The sequence below is a fragment of the Gouania willdenowi genome, chromosome 19 (genome assembly GCF_900634775.1).
Source record: "Gouania willdenowi chromosome 19, fGouWil2.1, whole genome shotgun sequence".
In the NCBI taxonomy this organism is placed as follows: Eukaryota; Metazoa; Chordata; class Actinopteri; order Blenniiformes; family Gobiesocidae; genus Gouania; species Gouania willdenowi.
Window position 1 is genome coordinate 1,059,966 of NC_041062.1, and position 19,586 is coordinate 1,079,551.

Below are 19,586 nucleotides of genomic sequence, written 5' to 3' on the forward strand. Positions count from 1 at the left end.
TTTATTTATTGATTTTTTTTTTTTTGGGATGAGAAAAACTGACCCATTTATTATTAACCAATTGGTTACATCATTTTTAATCTTCAACATAATACCTACATTATTCCACAATTGAATAAAATAAATAAAAAATTAATTAAAAAAAAATTGGAAAATCCAGAAATTTGAATCCGTCATCTGATAATATTCGTTTTCAGGCTAATATCGGACCGATATCCAATATCAATATCGGATCGGGACACCTGTATTTTTGTCATTATTTATTGTGTTTCTTTGCCAGACAATAAGGAACAAAGATTTTCTTGATAATGTATTTGTTCTAGAAGGTGATGTCACCTCACTCTGTCAAACCCCCCAAAAAAACATTTCTTACAACTTTCAGTCAGTGAAAAACACCAGAAATGTGTTGGGAAATGATTTTGGCTGGAGTTTTGGGGCAAACACAAGAAATAATGTTAAGAATAAAGTAAAAACTCTTCAATGCATCCGTCTGTGGCACATATGTCAAACTTAAGGCCAGAGGGCCAAGTTTGGCCCATCAGAGCATCTAGTCCGGCCCACAGGAGGATTTTGTTCAAAGTAAAAAAAAAAATCACTGCAAAAACAAATGATCATATAAATTGTAAATAAAATACAATGGGGGATGCAGTACTACATTTTTTACATTAATATCAAATCACAGTTATATTCAAAAACCTGGAAGATTCTCATAAATTGTCCCAAAGAATGTTGGCTGATTACATCACACATTTCAAAAAAATGTATTGCAAAGTCAAAGACTTTGTAACAGGATTTTTTAAGCATTTTGTTTGAATTTGTGCTTTTTCCTTCACAAAAACATGGATTTTATATTGTTTCACATGTCATATGTATGAGTTTGCAGGATTCCACATTTAATTCAAAACTATTTCAACCTTTCAACAAACTGCTTCAATGTTACATGAGGCCAAACAAACTTTACTCTTTGCTTGTTTTTAAAGGACGTCCATCGGCTCACCACAGGCGATGGCATAAAGCGAACCGACAAGGACAACGCTGCAGCCAGCGAGGTGGGATGGATGACTTCAGTCAAAGATTGGGCCGGCGTTATGATATCTGCTCAGACGCTGACGGGAAGAGTCCTGGTGAGTTGACTCTTAATCTGCTTTTTAATTCATCAAAATCCATCCACAGGTCATTAGTTGGGACTGGAGGATGAAATATGACAGAAGTTTTGTCAGATCCTTAAAAAGCCTTAAAAGGCATTAAATTAATTATTCTAAAAATAAGGCCTAATTGTCATTAAAATGTCTTAAATCAATGTTTCAGATGTCTTAAATTTGAACACAAGTATGATTTTATGGTTGTAATTAGTCTCACATTTCAAAATAAATGGAAATATTGGTTTTTTAAAAATGTATAAACAACATGAGGAAATGTAACTTTAACAAAAATTGCCTTTTCAACAAAGATTTTCCTTAATAGTTTAAATTTTTTGTATTTTTATTGTTGTTTTATAGATTTCTGGTGATGTTTGAAGTCATCTTGAGTTTTTGTAGTGATTTTGATTATTTTACTCTGTTTTTTTGTGTATTTTATTGTCATTTTGTGTATTTTTGTGTGTTTACTTTGGGGGCCGACAGTTGCACGTCTGCACTAATCCTGTAGAATAGATGTGGCAGTTTTTTTCCCCAATTATGTTTACTGTGAAGTTGGTCTTAAATTTAATATCAAATACCAATAAAAAGTCTTGAATTTGTTTTGACTAAAGCTGCAGAAACCCTGGAAGATCATATCAGCCTTAAAGTTTCTCATGACAGTCGACTTTAATATTTGTGTTAACGCTGAAGCCAAAGTTGTGTCATATGACAATAGTTGAGAATGTTTGAATGCGTCTTGGTTCATAAATGTTGTCGTCCTCCCTCAGACACATGGACGAAATGTAGGGATTAAATAAAGCAGTGTTTTTAGTTCAGGAGCCAAAATAATCTCTTGGGCTGCAGATTAAAGGCATATTATTATTAGTCATTTTAACATTATGTAAGGCATCAACAATATCCAAGTAATAAGTGACAGATTTCAGTTTCTGCAGGAACTTTACTTACATTTTCTTAATTTTGTGACCAATTTTTATTTCATTTGCGGACATTTTATGTAATATTTTGAGGAAAATAGCAGTATTTTGGAAACATTTAAAGTTCTTTTAACAATTTGTGACGTAAGGACAGGAAAACAGTGAGCCTTGGAAATATCGTGGAATTTCATTGAATTTGTGTATTTAGAAGGACTGAGACTGAATGATTTTAGGAGTGTGTGTTGGTATCTGAAGCTCTAAACATGAGTAAGGCAGAATGAAATGAATTGGTTTGAGTGGGAGGACCGTGTCAGTGTTTACTGCAGTGCTGATCCACTTTGGCCCAGTGCTTTAAATGTGCTGCAGTATTTGTAGCTGAATCGTTGTGTAGAGATTTATAATCATGTTTAGCAGGATGATCTACGGTCGGATGTGAGTTTTAATCAATACCTGACAACGAAAAGAAAAAAAAACAACAGCAAAAAACTACAAATATTATAATAGAGCCAAAAACACACATTTATCAAAAAATGAAAAATAACTCCAGAAATGTCTCTTATGAGCTTCTTAAACCTCATTAGATCATTGCTGTTGGTTGACATTTATAACCTTCATCTGTCCAACATCACATCATGTTTGTAATGTCACATTAAACCGTTGAGTTCAGGTTGTCCTGTCCCTACGGCGTCTCATCCTGACCAGAGATGAGCGAGTTAGTCAATGTTGTCGGCAAATTGCCAAGAGAAGTGTGACATCAGCTCCTCTACCATTCTGTGCTTTCTCTGTGTTTCACTGTTTTGTGTGTGTGTGTGTGTGTGTGTGTGTGTGTGTGTGTGTGTGTGTGTGCGTGTGTGTGTGTGTGTGTGTGTGTGTGTGTGTGTGTGTGTGTGTGTGTGCGTGTGTGCGTGTGAGTGTGTGTGTGTGCGCGTCTGCCTCAATGAAGGCTTGACACACAACTGTTTAGCCGGTGCTTGTCTGTTGCCATGGTGACTGCAGCTTACCTAAACACAGCAGATGTGAGTTTTCCGTTTCATCCTTTAAAAAAAAAAAAAAAAAGCCCATTCCCAGGCCATGTGAGGGCAAGTTAGAGCAACAATTTAGTATTTTGTTGTCTTCTTAATTATTTTATAATTATTTTATTGATTTATTTAATAATTAGTTAGTCAGGTTTTCTTCTTCTTCTTCTTCTTACTATTGGTAACACTTTACTTGAAGTTTTATGTCATTAAGTGTACATTTTGACACTTTTTGCTAAATTATGACACCTTTGGAGCTATGTTGGCATTTTTTGGGTTAGGTGGAGGGATCCAGTGTGGTTAGGGTTAGGGGCAGGTTTGAGAAACTAAGGACCCTAAAACTACTCTACTTACAAGTTTAAAAGTTTTAAAACTGTGTGAAAACCAGTGGATGATAAACTTCAGTCCAGCTTTTTGGGAGGTCAACAGGAAACATCGTGGTTCCAAACCTGGGTTCGTGTTCAGACTCCGAGGCAAAGGTTGATGTTTCTCTGGACACGTTCCATCAACATGTGCAGCCTGTCGTGTTTAAAGTGTGACGTAGCGTATGGGACAGAAATAAAGCTTTAATGTTTACTTCTGATTGAACTTGTTGATTGACAGGCAGGTGCTAGAGGACCCTGACCCTGGTTTGTGCTTTCCTTACTCTGATGATGTCAGGGATTGAACCAGTGATGGACTGGGACCAAAATTCATCCCTGGCATTTTCTATCCAGACCAGCCCACTACATTATTAGAGACCATGAAGCTGTTATTAAGTCAGTGATTCTCAACATGTGGCTCTTTATGTCTTAAAAAGGGGAAACTATTTCACCCCTTTTTAATCTATTTTCTTTTTGGAACTTTCTTTGTCCTATTTTTGCCCCTTTTCAAACACTTCTGACACTTTTTTCAGACTTTATCTACCTTTTGGCAATAAATACATCTTTTTTCCTATTCTTTGTCAATTTTTGCTACTTCTTTTTGACATTTTATTTCGTTAGCTTATTCTTGACCACGTTTGCTTCATAAATACCACTTGTTTAATTTTTTTTGTTCCACATTTTTGCCCTTTTTCACTATTGTTTGATCATTTAAGCTACCCTTTGTCATCACCCACCACATGGTTCCTCTTTATTTGCCCATTTTTTGGCCACTCTTCACTGCTTTTGGCCCATTTTAGTCACTTTTTACTCTTTTCTTGCCACGTTTTTGTCACTTTTGGATCATTTTACCTCCACTTGCTGCAGACGGACCGGCACATTTTGGGTCGACGGCCCAACGGGAAGATGCCCGGAATGCCAGATGGCCACTCCCCCCCTGGATACAACGGTTTAGTTGCTTCTATTCACTCATATATTAGAGGAAAAAGGTTGGTTTCATCATCACGCACTGATACCAAGTCAACAGCGTGCTGTATGTAAAGACATGGTCTCCCCCAGATTGGGGACACAGAAGGATCCCATCTGTCAGTGTGTGCATTATTATTACAACTCCCCTCCCCCTCTGTCATCCCATCATCCCCATTCATCCCAGATGACATCACATCAGTGTTTGCTCGGGTCAAAACAAACAGTGCTCATGTTAGTACCTAGAGGAGGAAGCTTTAGTCAGGAATGACACTCAGGGCGTCGTTGGCTGGTGTGTTCTTTGGAAAAAGGGGATTTTTCTGAAACGATGGGACCCTGCTGAGTGACATTTAGTCCATGTGTGCTCGTCTCTTGAGGACAGCAGGGAGTCGGGATGTGGTAAAGCCATTATTCTGGGCCAGAGAAAGGTTTTCTATTATTAGAAGCTCTGATATGTCCTTGGGCAATATGAAGTTTTCTGTTTTGCCCTTTGACCTCCGTCACTGTCACAGGTAGCAAGTCAACATAGTTAAAGTCACATTAGGATGAATACATCTCCCATAGTTACCACATCCCATACTGTTGTTAGCAATGCTGCAAGATACACAGGGACTGTAGAACTGTATCTATTTATTCAATTTCAATGCAATTTGGATTCAAAACAGCTTTATTAGCATGACAAACAAGTTTACATTGCAAAAGCAAGTGTGACATAGAACAATGTACACACACATAATGAATAAATATTAAAAATAGCAACATTTGTGTTGTGCAAAAGAATACAATAAAAATAGGGTTTTACTATATATATATATATATATATATATACAGTATACATATGCATGGGCAGACTATTTATATATACATAACTTTAGTGAGACTATAGCCTATACTATCTAACCCTATCTATCTAAAACTTTAAAACTAGCAAAACATGTGTTAACCTTCAGACATATTAAAGCGTATGTGAACGACTTTATAAAAAGCAGGATATAAAAGAAATGCAGCAAGAGTTTGAGAAAGTTTGTAAAGCAGACGTAATGTATGGCAGTGATGAAGTAGAATACATGTTAAGTAAAGAAGAGAATGTTTTTATAGTTTTCTTTATTTTATTATTTGCTGTGTGTTTATACCATGGACCAAAAATGTACATATTCAGGGTGAAAAGAGAAGAAAAACACATTGCTTCAATCAAAATCTATGAATTATATTGTACTCTCGTGTCAAACTCAAGGCCCGGGGGCCAAATCCAGCCTTTTGGAGCATCCAATTCGGCCCGCAGGAGTAAATAAATATGACAAAGAAAACATGAATCATTGTGTGAATGAAATTCATTAATATACTGTATGCAGAGGCTCACAGTTTCCCAGTGCTTACATCTAATGATTACAGTCATTTTTAATGTTAAACTGTTGAAAAAAATAAAATTTCCTTCAGATTATTACATAATATTTCCCTTATTTAAGTAGAAATTGGTCACAAAATCTAAGAAATTTAAACTGTAGATTCTGTTGGGACTGATATCTGTTGCCTATTGCTTGGATATTGTCGTTTTCTTACATAAAACTTTGTATTTTATGTACACATAGAGGTGCAAACTAGGGCACAATAGTTTAAAATCTGTGGCCCACTTCAGATCCAACTGCTCCGTATTTGGCCCCTGAAGTAAAATGAGTTTGACCCCCCTGCTTTAGATTGTTAGCATATTAGCATAGCATACAGTTAGCAGTGAATGGCGTGTGACTTTCAGCCCCATGTTGAACTGTTCCACGTTAAACACAGCAGAAGATGTCATCTTGGACTAAATCACTGCTAATCTCTACGTCAGCAGCTGTCTAGCACACAGCGCTCACACTTTAGAGTGGTGAGGGTCTACTGGGGTCAACATGTGGATGAGGTTCTATTGGGTGAAGATGAGACAGTGATTTTCTGTCATTTAGTTGTAATGTCACCACATTGCTGCTGCTGCTGCTGCTGAGAAGGAAAGGAACTGTGGGTAATGATGAGTGGGCCAGGAAGGCTTTTTTCATTTGGCAGACCCTCCTCACCTCGCGCTGCTACACGGAAAAGCTTTTTGTCTGATGAGCATTTTAAGAAGGAGGGGGATAAAACACTTTATCTGGGTACACTTTCATCAATGGTTGACATTTGTGGTGCTGCGTCAGCAGAAATGGTCCTTGAAGCTTTCATTCTTCAAACGTGGGCCAGAAGACGTCGTTAGATGTGCCGCGGGAAATTGACCAATTTAGTTTTATTGGTAGGATAAAAAAAATGTTTTTTGTTGTTGGCTCGTCATTTACAAGGTGATGTGTCTTTATTTAGAGCAGGATGGAAAGTAACTGATTACAAGTACTCATGTTACTGGAATGAAGTTGTTTTTATTGGTACTATGAGTATATTTCTAAATCAGTCATTTTACTTGTGTACGTTTTAAAAGAAGTAAACTAAGTAGTTACATTTCTACACCCAACCGTTACTGAGTAAATTATTATTATTTGTTTCAAAATAATCAACGAACATAATGAAACTACAAAACAATGAAATGACCAGGCATCAATTAAATGCATCACATCATAGCCGACCAATCAGATTAAACGTAATGCATCGCGTCAAAACTGACACAAAACTCTAAAAAAAACATCAGTTTTAGAGTTCATAAGTGTATCTATACGTATTTTTTATTTTTATTTTGAATTATTTTTTTCATTGAAATATTTTTTTTATTGAAATCTTGTATATTTTCAAACCTTTTATTTTATACTGATGACTTTGTGGAAAATAAATTAAGTTCTAATTGTGGTAGATTGTGTTTCTTCTTTTTTAAGTTTCTACATGAGATGTTTACTGTATGTAAGGGACCCGTACCAAGATTTATTACCAACTATAAACACGGGGGTGAAAGTAACTATAGTAACTTTTACTTTGAGTATTATTTAATTGAGCTACTTTTTTACTTGTACTTGAGTATTTTATGTATGACTTACTTTTACTTGTACTTCAGTACAATATCAATGAAGTAACAATAATTCTACTTGAGTAGAATATATCAGTCCTCTTTACACCTCTGGTAAGTAGCGTTTAGCTAAATCCAGTGTATTTATAACTTTGGCTGTACATTATTACACACTGTCCCACTCAAATTAACAATAAAAAAGAAAGAAATACAACGTACGTGCTTTGTGCACCAGGTGGAGACAATTATGATTTAACGCAAAACTGTGGAACCATGCTGTAATTATAATTGTAATTTTAAAAATGTGTTACTGTCGTTATTGTAATTAAATTGTAATTGAGTTCAGATAATTTACTTTGTAATTGTAATTGCCATGAAAATTCTATAAAAATTGTTAATTATAATTTAACTCTAAACTGTTGAACCATGTTACAGTTCTGTGTACAGTTCTAGTTAACAATTATTTAAACATGTTTCATATCAATCTTTCACACATTTTACAATTTAAAATAAATAAAATCTAGGGGTACACTGACATAAAAAAGGCTCAGATGTCCACACTATAAATATTAAAACCTATATTTTAATTAATTATGAAACCTAACAAGGTAATCAATAGATAGAAAATAAATTAGATGATATATATTTGTTTATAGTGTATTTTACGGCTGATTTAGCATTAGAGATGCTAGCAGAAAGCTAACGCAAGAGGAAGGTTAACTTTTATTAGGTTATTAATTTCAGGCTCAGTAATTGTAATTTATTGAGAACATAAATATAAGTGACTTTCTGAGGATAAAACATAATTATAATTTATTTGTAATGCTGGTCACTGTAATCCTAATTGAATTGTAATTGAACGTGGGTAATTTAAACCGTAACTGTAACTGACCCCAACCCTGCTCGCCACCTGTGGTTTCTGATGCCAGAGGGGCCGTGGGTGACTTTCACCACACTGACGCGTAGCTTAGCCAACAACGTGACGCCGTCACTCGACTCTTTGACGGCCATTCACTATTTTTGGTGCAGCAGCTGCCAGGGCTCGACTGGAGGAAACAAAGAACCACTAGAGTTCTTTGTTTCACTCATCGTCTGTTGTCAAAACCAAGAACATTCTGACAGGGTATTATTTTCCATCACTCATGTCCAAGGAAATCCGCCTCTGCCGGATGATCTGTTTTATTACTGTCTATTTGTCAATGAGTTTCAGTAATACAGGAAAAGGAAACCATGAAATCAGTTCTAAAAAGGTGCCTGAGATGGACTGGCGACCTGTGTGGGGTGTGTTCTGCCTTGTGAATGAATAGACTCCCTGACACTGTTTGACTACTAGATACTAGGGCTGGGCCATATGGACCAAAATTCATATCTTGATATTTTTTCTCAAAATGGCAATATACGATAAAATTCTCAATTGTTGTTTAACTGAATAAAGTCTGACCAGAAATACAATTCAAGGGTAATATTTATTAAAGGGATCCTCCACTATTTAACAAATATGTCCTAAAACCTTTGAAATGTCCTTATTAGTAGATCTATGTTGAACAAAACGCATTATTTTGCACCATATTTGTTTTGTCAACTTTTAAAAATGGGACTAGTTTACTATAGTTCTATATGAGGTGAAGCATTCAGGGTCATTGAGAAGCTTTTTTAGTCACAATAACAACTTGTGCTGCTTTGGGTTGATCTAAAAATCAGTAAAAGTTAAAAAAGTCGATTGTTTACCAAAATTTGATAAACAAAATCCGTGAGCCGAATACATCTGTGACTGCAGGGGGCGACATTTCCATCTCTGCTGTTTATTAGAGACCATGTCAATTTTCCCCTCCCTCTCTCTCTCTTTCTCTCAAGTACCCCCTTTAGTGCCATCGCGTACCCTTAGGAGTACACGTACCCCCATTTTATTATTGTGGTGGGCTAGGTGTGTCTAAGCTTTTGCTTCATTCAACCTTTTGACTGATTAATTAGACATTTGAGTGTTGTTTGTTCTGTTTTTTTGTTATTCTGAAGAATGTTGAAATCAAATTCTAATTAAAAAAATCACATTTGCTGATAGTTTCACACAAAGTGGGGAATTGTTCTAAAATATTCTTATGATTTAAACTTAATTTAAAACCTTTTTTCTGTTTCTCCTGCTTTTTCGACGCTGAGGAGAAAAGTGAATTACAGCCTCATTTATCAGCCGTGACAGACAGGAAGCGGCGGGGAGCAGACACGTCCGCCGCCTCCCGCTCTAAGCTCTTTACGCCTCACTGTGAGAGTGCTTGGGCTGCTTCCAGGATGGCTTAAATCATGGCTTAGCCACTGTGGGATTGGAGGTTCCACAGTGCATGTACGAGAAAATCCTAATCGTGTTCCAAACATTAGGAAAACATTTCAATAGAGCGACTATATCAGGCAGAATAAAGGGTTTTTACCTACGTCACGTTCTGGGCAGTAACATGGATGTGTGGCCATATTGGAGGCAGCATATGTTTTATAGAAAAAGCCAGAAAATTGTTAATGTCCTTCGAATAAAAGAACATTTTGTTTTCAGCTCTATAGATATATTCATGACTGCATGTAATATCTACCAAGGAGATGAAACATTGTAGATAATATACATAATGCTTTATATCTTATCATTGTATAGTTTTTATTCATTTTAAAAAATATAAACAAATCTTTCTATAGAGGGTTTTTACTTACGTCACGTTCTGAGCAGTAACCTGGATGTACGGCCATATTGGAGGCACTCAGAGGTAAACACTGTGATGGATAAATGTCTGAAACCACAGAAAAGCTCCTCAAAATATGTTCTAGATGTAAAGACATACAGGGAAGGACTTGGTCATGATATTTGTTAAAGTTAGAGTTTATTGGTGGTGCAGATCTATATGAGTTAGATCAATGATGACCTGGAGAATCTTCTGTCTATTACGTATCCTGATATGATCAACTACCTGATTTTAACCCAATCTGGGTCATCCTTTAGATAAAGGTCTGACCTTTGACCTGGAATACAATGAGAAATACAGCTCTACATTTTAGCTCTACATTTTAACATCTGTGTTGCTACTGTAGCAGGTTATTAAATGTGATTATATTAAGTCAATAATGAATTATATTATTATCATCACACTAGAAAATGAGTTCAGAGCTGCTGATATCAACAATTCTCTAACCTGACAAGAAATGGGACGAACACATTCAGATGTTGTCCAGATGTTTGCCTCGTAGATCCTGGTTTAGCTTCACTAACCACTAGCTCCTCCTTTCCTCTGATAACTGTTGACATTGTTCTCTATGATTTATTCTAACTTTTAACAGTTTATAAAACTCTAAATGTTTTTCATGGTCTGACTGATTAATACAGATAAAAACATGACAATAATTCACCTTTTCCTTTAGTTTGATGTTCTGCTTTGTTTACCTGCTGAGTACCTCCAATATGGCCACTTCCTGTTTGATGACGCGCTATATACAGATTTTGACTAATTATATGGATGAATATATAAATGTGAAGCAAGCAAACACAGGGAGAGAGAACATACAGTACTTTCCTATAGGCTTCACAGCAGTGTTTGTTTTTACAGCGTAGAAAGGATGTCATCAGATCACTCACTGTAACATATTCAGCGCCTGGTGTCAAACAAACAGGATCGTGTTTCAAGGCGCAGGAAGTTACAGTGCAACCTATACAACGTGAAACACAAACTGAACACTCGTGTGTTGATGCCAAGAGTTTAAAGCGAGGATCAGGTTTCCTGGTGCTTCACCCTCCATGATTATTTTAATATCTGTGCAATATGGCAAATTATCTGCAGCTGAATATTGAGCTTCTCACCATCAAAGGATTCATTATATCAGTTTTTAACTTTGTAAAGAAAACACACACAGCACTGTTTCTACTTTCATTACCAGAATTGTTTTGGATATTTAAACTAATAATCAACCAAAAAAGCTTCAAAACTATTTTAATAATTCAATTTGATGGACTAATGGAACTAATTAATATATGCATTATATGTTAAATTATCTATGTATTTTATGCTATAGCATAAAAGTATTTGTTTTTTATTTTACTTTGCAACATATAAACAAGACATTGACAATGACAAAGACAACAGTGTACAATTCTCGAAATGATATTTACAAATATTCGTGTGTGTGTGTGTGTGTGTGTGTGTGTGTGTGTGTGTGTGTGTGTGTGTAGAAAATAAATGGAAGCGATGGGAGAAGAATAAATACTAAAAATAAATAAAACAATAAAAAATAAATCAATAACAAAAAAAGTAAATGATGACAGAAAGAAAAAAAACATATAAAGATAAATAAATTATCCGTGAAAGGTCTAAACAAAAAGGTCATGAAATAATTAATAATAAATAAAATAGGAGAGAAAGAGGGCCCCACCTACCCAATTTAAATTAAATTAAACCTCTGTTGCCTTGTGTTACCATGGTAATTACCAATACTAGAAATATGTTAAATGTATGAATTAACAATAATTTAAAATAGCTGCTAATACAGTCATGTTTGACAAATTGCCTCCATTAGCAATGATATGCTAACTGCTAATCCTACTAAACAGGAAGTTATATAAGCTTTTGATCCGTGTTCCAGAATAATTTGTGTCAGAATCACAAAGGATTGGATTTTTCTTTTTTAATTTGATTAACGCAAACAAAGAACACAGTATTAGGGATGTATTTTAATAAAAAAAACATGTCCACCTAAACAATGAATCAAGAAAAAGACATGGGATATAAGTTATGTAATCTTTAAAAGGTGAAACATAATAACGTGTTGAAAAGGCTTTTTGATGTGACTTTGAAAGAATGACTGTTGCTGTGAGACGTTATTCTCTGTCAGAACAGGACGGAGAATTTAGACGCTTTAATGAGAATAAAAAGATTTATTGGAGAAAGTGGAAATTAATGTTTAAGGTTGTATCACTACAATAAATTTCCATTTGTGCTGAATTCAAATATAGTTCACAATAGGGCTGGGCGATATGCCTGAAAAATGTATCACGATGTAAATGTTCCATATCAGTTGATATCGATAATTATTCAAAATAAGGACCAGAAGGAAAAAAAGGCCAATTTTAACTACTTTTATTTTAAGCGTAATCTTTAACATTTAAAACGAGCTCAACAAAACTACGTGAAAAATGTAGACATTAAATAAATGCTAAATCAAACAAAATGTGCAACGTATTTTGTAAATAATAAATCAGCGCATACCTGAGGTAGAAACAAACAGCAGAGTATGAAATTAAGAAAATATTATCAGGGGAAACTTGGCATTTATTTCCTCATTTATAAAAAAAAAAGCATATGAAAAACAAGCGTTTTATTTCTGGTGAGGCTAATGCTGTTCCTCTGCCTACATCCCCCAGAATGCCTTGCGGCTCTGGGTCAGTGGTTGTTTCCAGGTTTTTTCTGATGGAGTTCTTGATTACGTTACAATATATATCATCATTATGGTTTTATTGCCCTGGCCTCGTTCACATAAACTGTTCATTTGAAATGACTTTTTGACAGAATAATTTTGATTTTGAATTTTTGTTTCTGTTTTTTGGGACTTCTTGATGGAACCTGCAGGAGCTGGTTTGTGCCTGCTGTGTGTCCAGAGGTTCACCAAGCACCACAGATTAGAACCTGGTGTGTTGATGTTGATTAGCAGAGTGAATCACAGTGTGCCAACCCTGCACCCCCCCCCCCCCCCCCCCCCCCCCCACATGGGCAAACCTCCACCTCTCAGGAGTGAGCTGCTTATTTCAGACAACATTAATAAAAACTTTCCTCTGTGGCGCTCACTGCAGCGTCTGTTGACCACCACTCCATTCCATCTCGTACTTCATGCACGTCATTATAAGCAAAAAGGGGAGGGGCTCTTATGAGGTGACGAATCAACACAAATGAAGCGTGCGTGTTTTGCAAAGTTCTCTGGTTATTTTTGACCCTCTGCTTTCCACACTAGAGGGTGTTTGCTTAAACAACGTTAGGAATTATAATGCCATCAACCTCCACCTCCTCTGACCAAAATAACGCACCATGTGCACCTAACGTGTGTTTAGCAGGGTTGGGCTTAATTATAATTAGGATTTAAAAAATCTGCTGCTGTCGTAATCCTCAATTAAATTATAATTTAGTTCAGATATTTGACTTTGTAATTGTAATTGCCAGTTCTACACACATGTAGTTAACGATTAATAAAATATGTTTCAGATCAAGCTTTCCCACATTTTACCATTAAAAAAAAATAATAAAACCTATATTTTTATTGATTAGGAAGCTTAACAAGATAATCAATATATAGGGAAAAAAATGATAGATATTAGTTTTTAGTGTATTTTACAGCTGATTTGGGACCCTTTAGCATTAGAGATGCTAACAGTTAGCTTTTATTAAGTTATTTGTTTAAGGCTCAGTAATTGTGATTAATTGTAATTTGAACTTTAGTAATTGAGAACGTAATTATAACTGACTATCTGAGAATAAAAAATAATTGTAACTTAATTGTAATTGGAAAAAAAATGCTGGTCACTGTAATCATAACTGAATTGTTATTTAACATGGGTAATTGACAACGTAATTGTAACTGAAAGTTTTAATTGACCCCCACCCTGTTGTTCAGTCTGAAGTACATCAGATATTTTAAGGTATAATTTAAAATAAAAGAAGTGTCTCAAATGTTGTCAACCATAAGGATTTTATTTTATTTTATTTTATTTTATTTTATTTTATTTTATTTTATTTTATTTTATTTATCTGCTGCTGGAACTGTTCAAATTTCCCCTTGTGTGACAAATAAAGATGATCTTAATGATAATTTTCCATTACAGTGTAGTATTTAAACAGAATATTGTGAATCATTAAACAACCTTAAAGCGAGCGTGACTCTTTTTCTCCGTCGGGGCGTACACGTGATTGGCTGTTGTTGGTAGTAAATCTGCATTGTTTTGAGTTTTCCTGTCAAACAGTCTGTTATGTTTTATGTGAAGAAGTCCTGTGAGGATTTCTGTAATACCACAGAAAGTGTTAGTTTGTAATGGAGCTGCTGACAAAGTGTCCTAAGGAGGATGAATGAGGAACTCCTCACTGTTTGCTTTGTTATTGTTATAGTTCCACTGAATACTGGTGGTATTGATCTAAAAGCTAGATTCTTTGTACATGAATCAGATGGTTTTATTATTGGGGAAATAAACAGTAAAATTAGACAGGTTTATATGATTGTAGGTTTAAATGCATGAGCTTTAGTTCTTCTATTCCAAAAGTCAAATAAATAAGAGGAGTTTCATGCAGCAAATCTAATATAACTTTAATTAATTAATAATTTTAATCTGGCCTATGGATTATTCCTGTAGTTTACTAACCTTTGCATTTGTGTCGTACATTCATTAGAGAATTGAATGTGTCTGGACACTTTAATTGTAAAGGTCTCCTAAATGTCAGACTAAACTTCAGTTTGCAAATTCCCGAATTGTTGACAAAGAAAACTAATCTGAACTGTGAACATAGTCGTGTAGCAGCACATTCTGCAAAACCTGCAAAAAAGGGAATGCATTTAGATTTGAGAGTGACAGTGTTATTACCAAAGAGCATGTTTATCTCTGTGGGGCTGCAGTAATACTTGGAGGATCCCTAATAATGTGAAAGCTGCTGCAGCTCAACACCAGCAAAGGGAGACAAAGGAATAATCTGCTTTTATTGACAAGATGATGAGAAATCCCTTAAATCCAGTGGTTTTACATGTGTTCAAATGTCACGGCAACAGAGGAAGTGGCTATGCAGTATACAGTATACAGTATACAGCATGCAGTATACAGTATACAGTATACAGTATACAGCATGCAGTATACAGTATACAGCATGCAGTATACAGTATGCAGTATACAGTATACAGTATACAGTATGCAGTATACAGTATACAGCATGCAGTATACAGTATGCAGTATACAGTATGCAGTATACAGTATACAGTATACAGTATGCAGTAATTGTTTTGATAAAAATGTATTAAATTATGATAAAAAGCTATGTTAAATAGAATTAAAGTGAAACTGAAATAAAGTAGATTAAAATAAATAAAATAAATAAGATAAATAAAATAAATGATGCTGCCGCACACGCCTCAATGACCCACAAAAAAGAGGATTTTTTGTTTTGCTAAAAAATAAAAAAAAGCAGGGTTTTGTTACATAAACTCAAACCCTTAAAAATACCAACTTAGTTTGTAGTATTAGTCATTTATTTGTGATTTATTTGCTGACTTATACACTCTACAGGGACAGCATATAAAAGTGTCTGTGCTTTATTACACACTCTGCCATAACATTATGATCATGGACAAGTAAAGGGAACAACGCCAACATTTGTGATTCTAAAATGGGGTTTGTGTGAGTTTTATGCTGAGTCATGTTGACGAGGTCAGAGTATCCCATAAAGCTGCAGCTGTAGTGAGTGTTCCCTATCAACAGTGTTTACTTCCTGTTAAAAGTGATCGAAAGGAAAGAAGTTCATGAGTAGCCAGATTTTATATGATTTACATAGTTATTGTAGCTTCATCTGCTGGTGCTTATAGAAGTGAGTCAGCATTAAGTGCATCACACTTTGCTGTGTGTTGGTTTTAAAAGCTGCAAAGCACTCATCTGTCCAGGTTGAACCTTGTCCACTCCTAAAAGTGTCAAAACCGGACAACAAAGCAATAATAATATATATAAAAAAGTCCAATGAATCATGTTGTCTTTTATAATAGCTGAGTGTTCACAGTGAGAGTGAGAGGTGGAGGCCATTGTAACTCTGCAGGTATTAATGATGCACAACCAAGGACTTTTATTGAATGATATATGGAGGTCAATGTAAAGCCTTTCTGGTCTAATTCTATAGATCACAATGGATCTGTAGGGGATCTGCTGGCTTTGCTGAACAGTAAAGGAACCTGTGTAGGTGTATTATTTGAAAGAAAGTGTGTTCACGAAGGAGTTATTCAGTATTTTATATTTAACACAAAAAACAGTCATCAAGGCTAAAAAAATGAGTCATCGAGCGACCCAGAGTAAACTACGAACTGACTCATTATATTATATTATATATATTATTTACATTGCCCAAGGCCGCCAAACAAACTAGTAAGGTAAGGCATTTCATACACAAGGCAACGCAATGTGCTTTACATGATCAAAAAGTGCAACAGAAAACAGTTTAAAATCAATAAGAACATTTAAAAGCATCAACAAACACATTTAAAATCATCAACAAACACATTTAAAATCATCAACAAACACATTTAAAATCATCAACAAACACATGACATCAACAACATGACCAAAAATCAAACAATCATATACAGTAGAGAAAAAAAGTTCCTTTAACTTTGATTTAAAAATGTTCACATGTGATGCTGACTTCAGCTCTGCTGCAGTTTGTTCCACTTCTTTGCAGCATAACAACTAAACACAGCATCACCATGGTTACTGTGAGCTCTGGGCTCCACTATCTGACCTGTGTCCATAGATCTCAGAGACCTGCTGGGTTCATACCTGACTAACATCTCACTGATGTATTCTGGACCAAACCCATTCACACATTTATAACCAGCAGCAGAACTTTACAGTCTCCTCTGAGGCTGACTGGGAGCCAGTGTAATGTGTTCTGACCTCTTTGTTCTGGTTCAGACCTGAGCTTGGATGGGTTTACGTTTTTTTTTAATGAATATTTGTAATGACAAATGTAATATTTACCAGACTAGATACAGCAAATCACACCTTTTCAGGCAGTCAAAGTAAAAATGTAATTAGTCTGTGAATGGGAACAATTTCTTCTCATTTTGTCACATTTTGTCCTTGTTGTCCTTAGGGAAATGTAAGCTTTTAACATTATTTTCATATAATTCTTATTGTATTGACGGAGCATACTTCCTTTTTTCCCCACGCTATGAGTCATCTTGCAGTTGTTTGTTGTTAAGGGTTGAAGAAAACTTTGATGAGATTTATGGATGAATATTAATTTATCAATGACATTAACACTTTGTAAGACTTGGTTTATTGATGAAATGAGGTTCTGCTTAACTTCACTAATTAAATGAAAGAAAAATGCACATTAGAAGCAGACTGTGTGTGGCAGCATTCATCACAGACATTAGGTGTAGATCAGAGGTGAGACACGGCACGTGACTCCAGCAAGGTGAGAAAACACACGTGTGATCAGCTATTTAAATCAGATCAGATTCACAGAAGAGAAAATGAAGATGTAGTTTCTATATGGGAGAGAAAAGTTCACCTGATTAGAAAAAAATATCTTCTCAATTAAGCTGCTACAGTATATTCCTCAAGTTATTACAAAACCATTAAAACTGCAGCATATGTTTTATAAAAAGCCAGAAAATTGTTAATGTCCTTCGAATAAAAGAACATTTTGTTTTCAGCTCTATAGATATATTCATGACTGCATGTAATATCTACCAAGGAGATGAAACATTGTAGATAATATACATAATGCTTTATATCTTATCATTGTAAAGTTTTTATTCATTTTAAAAATTATAAACAAATCTTTCTATAGAGGGTTTTTACCTACGTCACGTTCTGGGCAGTAACCTGGATGTGCGGCCATATTGGAGGCACTCAGAGGTAAACACTGTGATGGATAAATGTCTGAAACCACAGAAAAGCTCCTCAAATACGTTCTAGATGTATAAACATACAGGGAAGGACTTGGTCATGATATTTGTTAAAGTTATAGAGTTTATTGGTGGTACAGATCTATATGAGTTAGATCAATGACGACCTAGAGAATCTTCTGTCTATTACGTATCCTGATATGATCAACTACCTGGTTTTAACCCAATCTGGGTCATCCTTTAGATAAAGGTCTGACCTTTGACCTGGAATACAATGAGAAATACAGCTCTACATTTTAGCTCTATATTTTAAGACGTTTGCTCTAATACTTCCTGGAATTTAAAACATTTGATTAAGGTGAGCTTTAAAAAGACTACGAAACTGTTGGAAAAAGATTTGTACGTAACATAGTTTGACACAAATGCCATAAAACAAATGATTAGATCTTTTCTGAATACGTTCTTTTCAATAACCATGTCTAGTTCTTCCTAGATCTCCATCCTGAACCCAAAGTTTGGTTTTCTGTGACGTCTTGAGTCCAGCTGTTTCCATGTGTGTCAATAGGAGTTTAAACCACCAACCATTGATTTTAATGGCAGCTCGTGCTTTCAGATCTTGTTTATTTTTATCACCTTCATATCAAACAAGGAGCTGTTTGTAGAACCATCGTCACTTCCTGACAAACTGAGATTTCCAGTTTTTAGTTTAATTTGAAACACGTTATCCATGGTGTCACCTGTTCAGTAATACATTTCATCAACAATCTGTGATTCATATCAATGCTAATTAATGCTAATCATACAGTTTTCCCTCTTGTAACGCACACACACACACACACACACACACACACACACACACACACACACACACACACACACACACACACACACACACACACACACACACTAATCATACCTGTGGCTGTTTACCATGTTCACACCAGACACAGAAATAGACACAAGCTTTAGGATCCATTCCATTTCCCCTCGAGTGTGATCCTGATTCCTCCAAGGATCTCTCACAACAGAAGTTGACCGCTGTTGCTAGGAAACACGTCACCGTTCAACCTGCTGATCTACACACCTCATCAACAGCAGATACAGACACAAAAACATGAAGCAATGTGGGTAAATCCATCTATAAGTTATGAACCTTTGTCAGAACAGTCTAGAATCAGGACCACAGGCTCTCATTAAAATGTATATATCTGACATTTTCAGTAATTTATGCAAATGCAGCATCTTTTAATACCTTTATTCCAGATGCATTTATGCATCTTTACATTAGTGCATATAACTTAATCTACCAAATCTATCAAGTTTAAGAGTTTAAAGTCAGAGTTTATTTAACAGTGATTTCATCTGAACATAAATCTATAAAGACAATGTCTAAGTTCTAACTTAGTGATTACTTCTGTTTTCTCTCTTCTTGAGGAAGTTTCCAAGCTTTAGCATCATCCAACTAGCGTAGCCATTAGTATGCTGGCTGTGTATTCGCCTGTCGCTGCAGACATCAGTGTGAAGGATGCACAGCCGGAGCAGACCTGGTTTCAACTCCAGCACAGCTGCTTCTTAAAGGTCCAATCTGTCAATAACACCAAGAACGTTAGCATGTATGTGTGGAA

The 19,586-nt window shown here is 35.4% G+C and overlaps 1 protein-coding gene across 4 annotated transcripts in view; it reads left to right on the forward strand.

Annotated features, from left to right (window-relative positions):
- The window catches only part of LOC114481283 (calcium-activated potassium channel subunit alpha-1-like), a 106,885-nt gene that overhangs the window by 10,031 nt on the left and 77,268 nt on the right, over positions 1–19,586 (forward strand). For all 4 annotated transcript variants that reach the window (XM_028475976.1, XM_028475975.1, XM_028475977.1 and 1 more), the window contains exon 2: positions 981–1,124. In XM_028475976.1, coding sequence (XP_028331777.1) covers positions 981–1,124 — 144 coding nt within the window. The remainder of the gene's footprint in view (positions 1–980; positions 1,125–19,586) is intronic.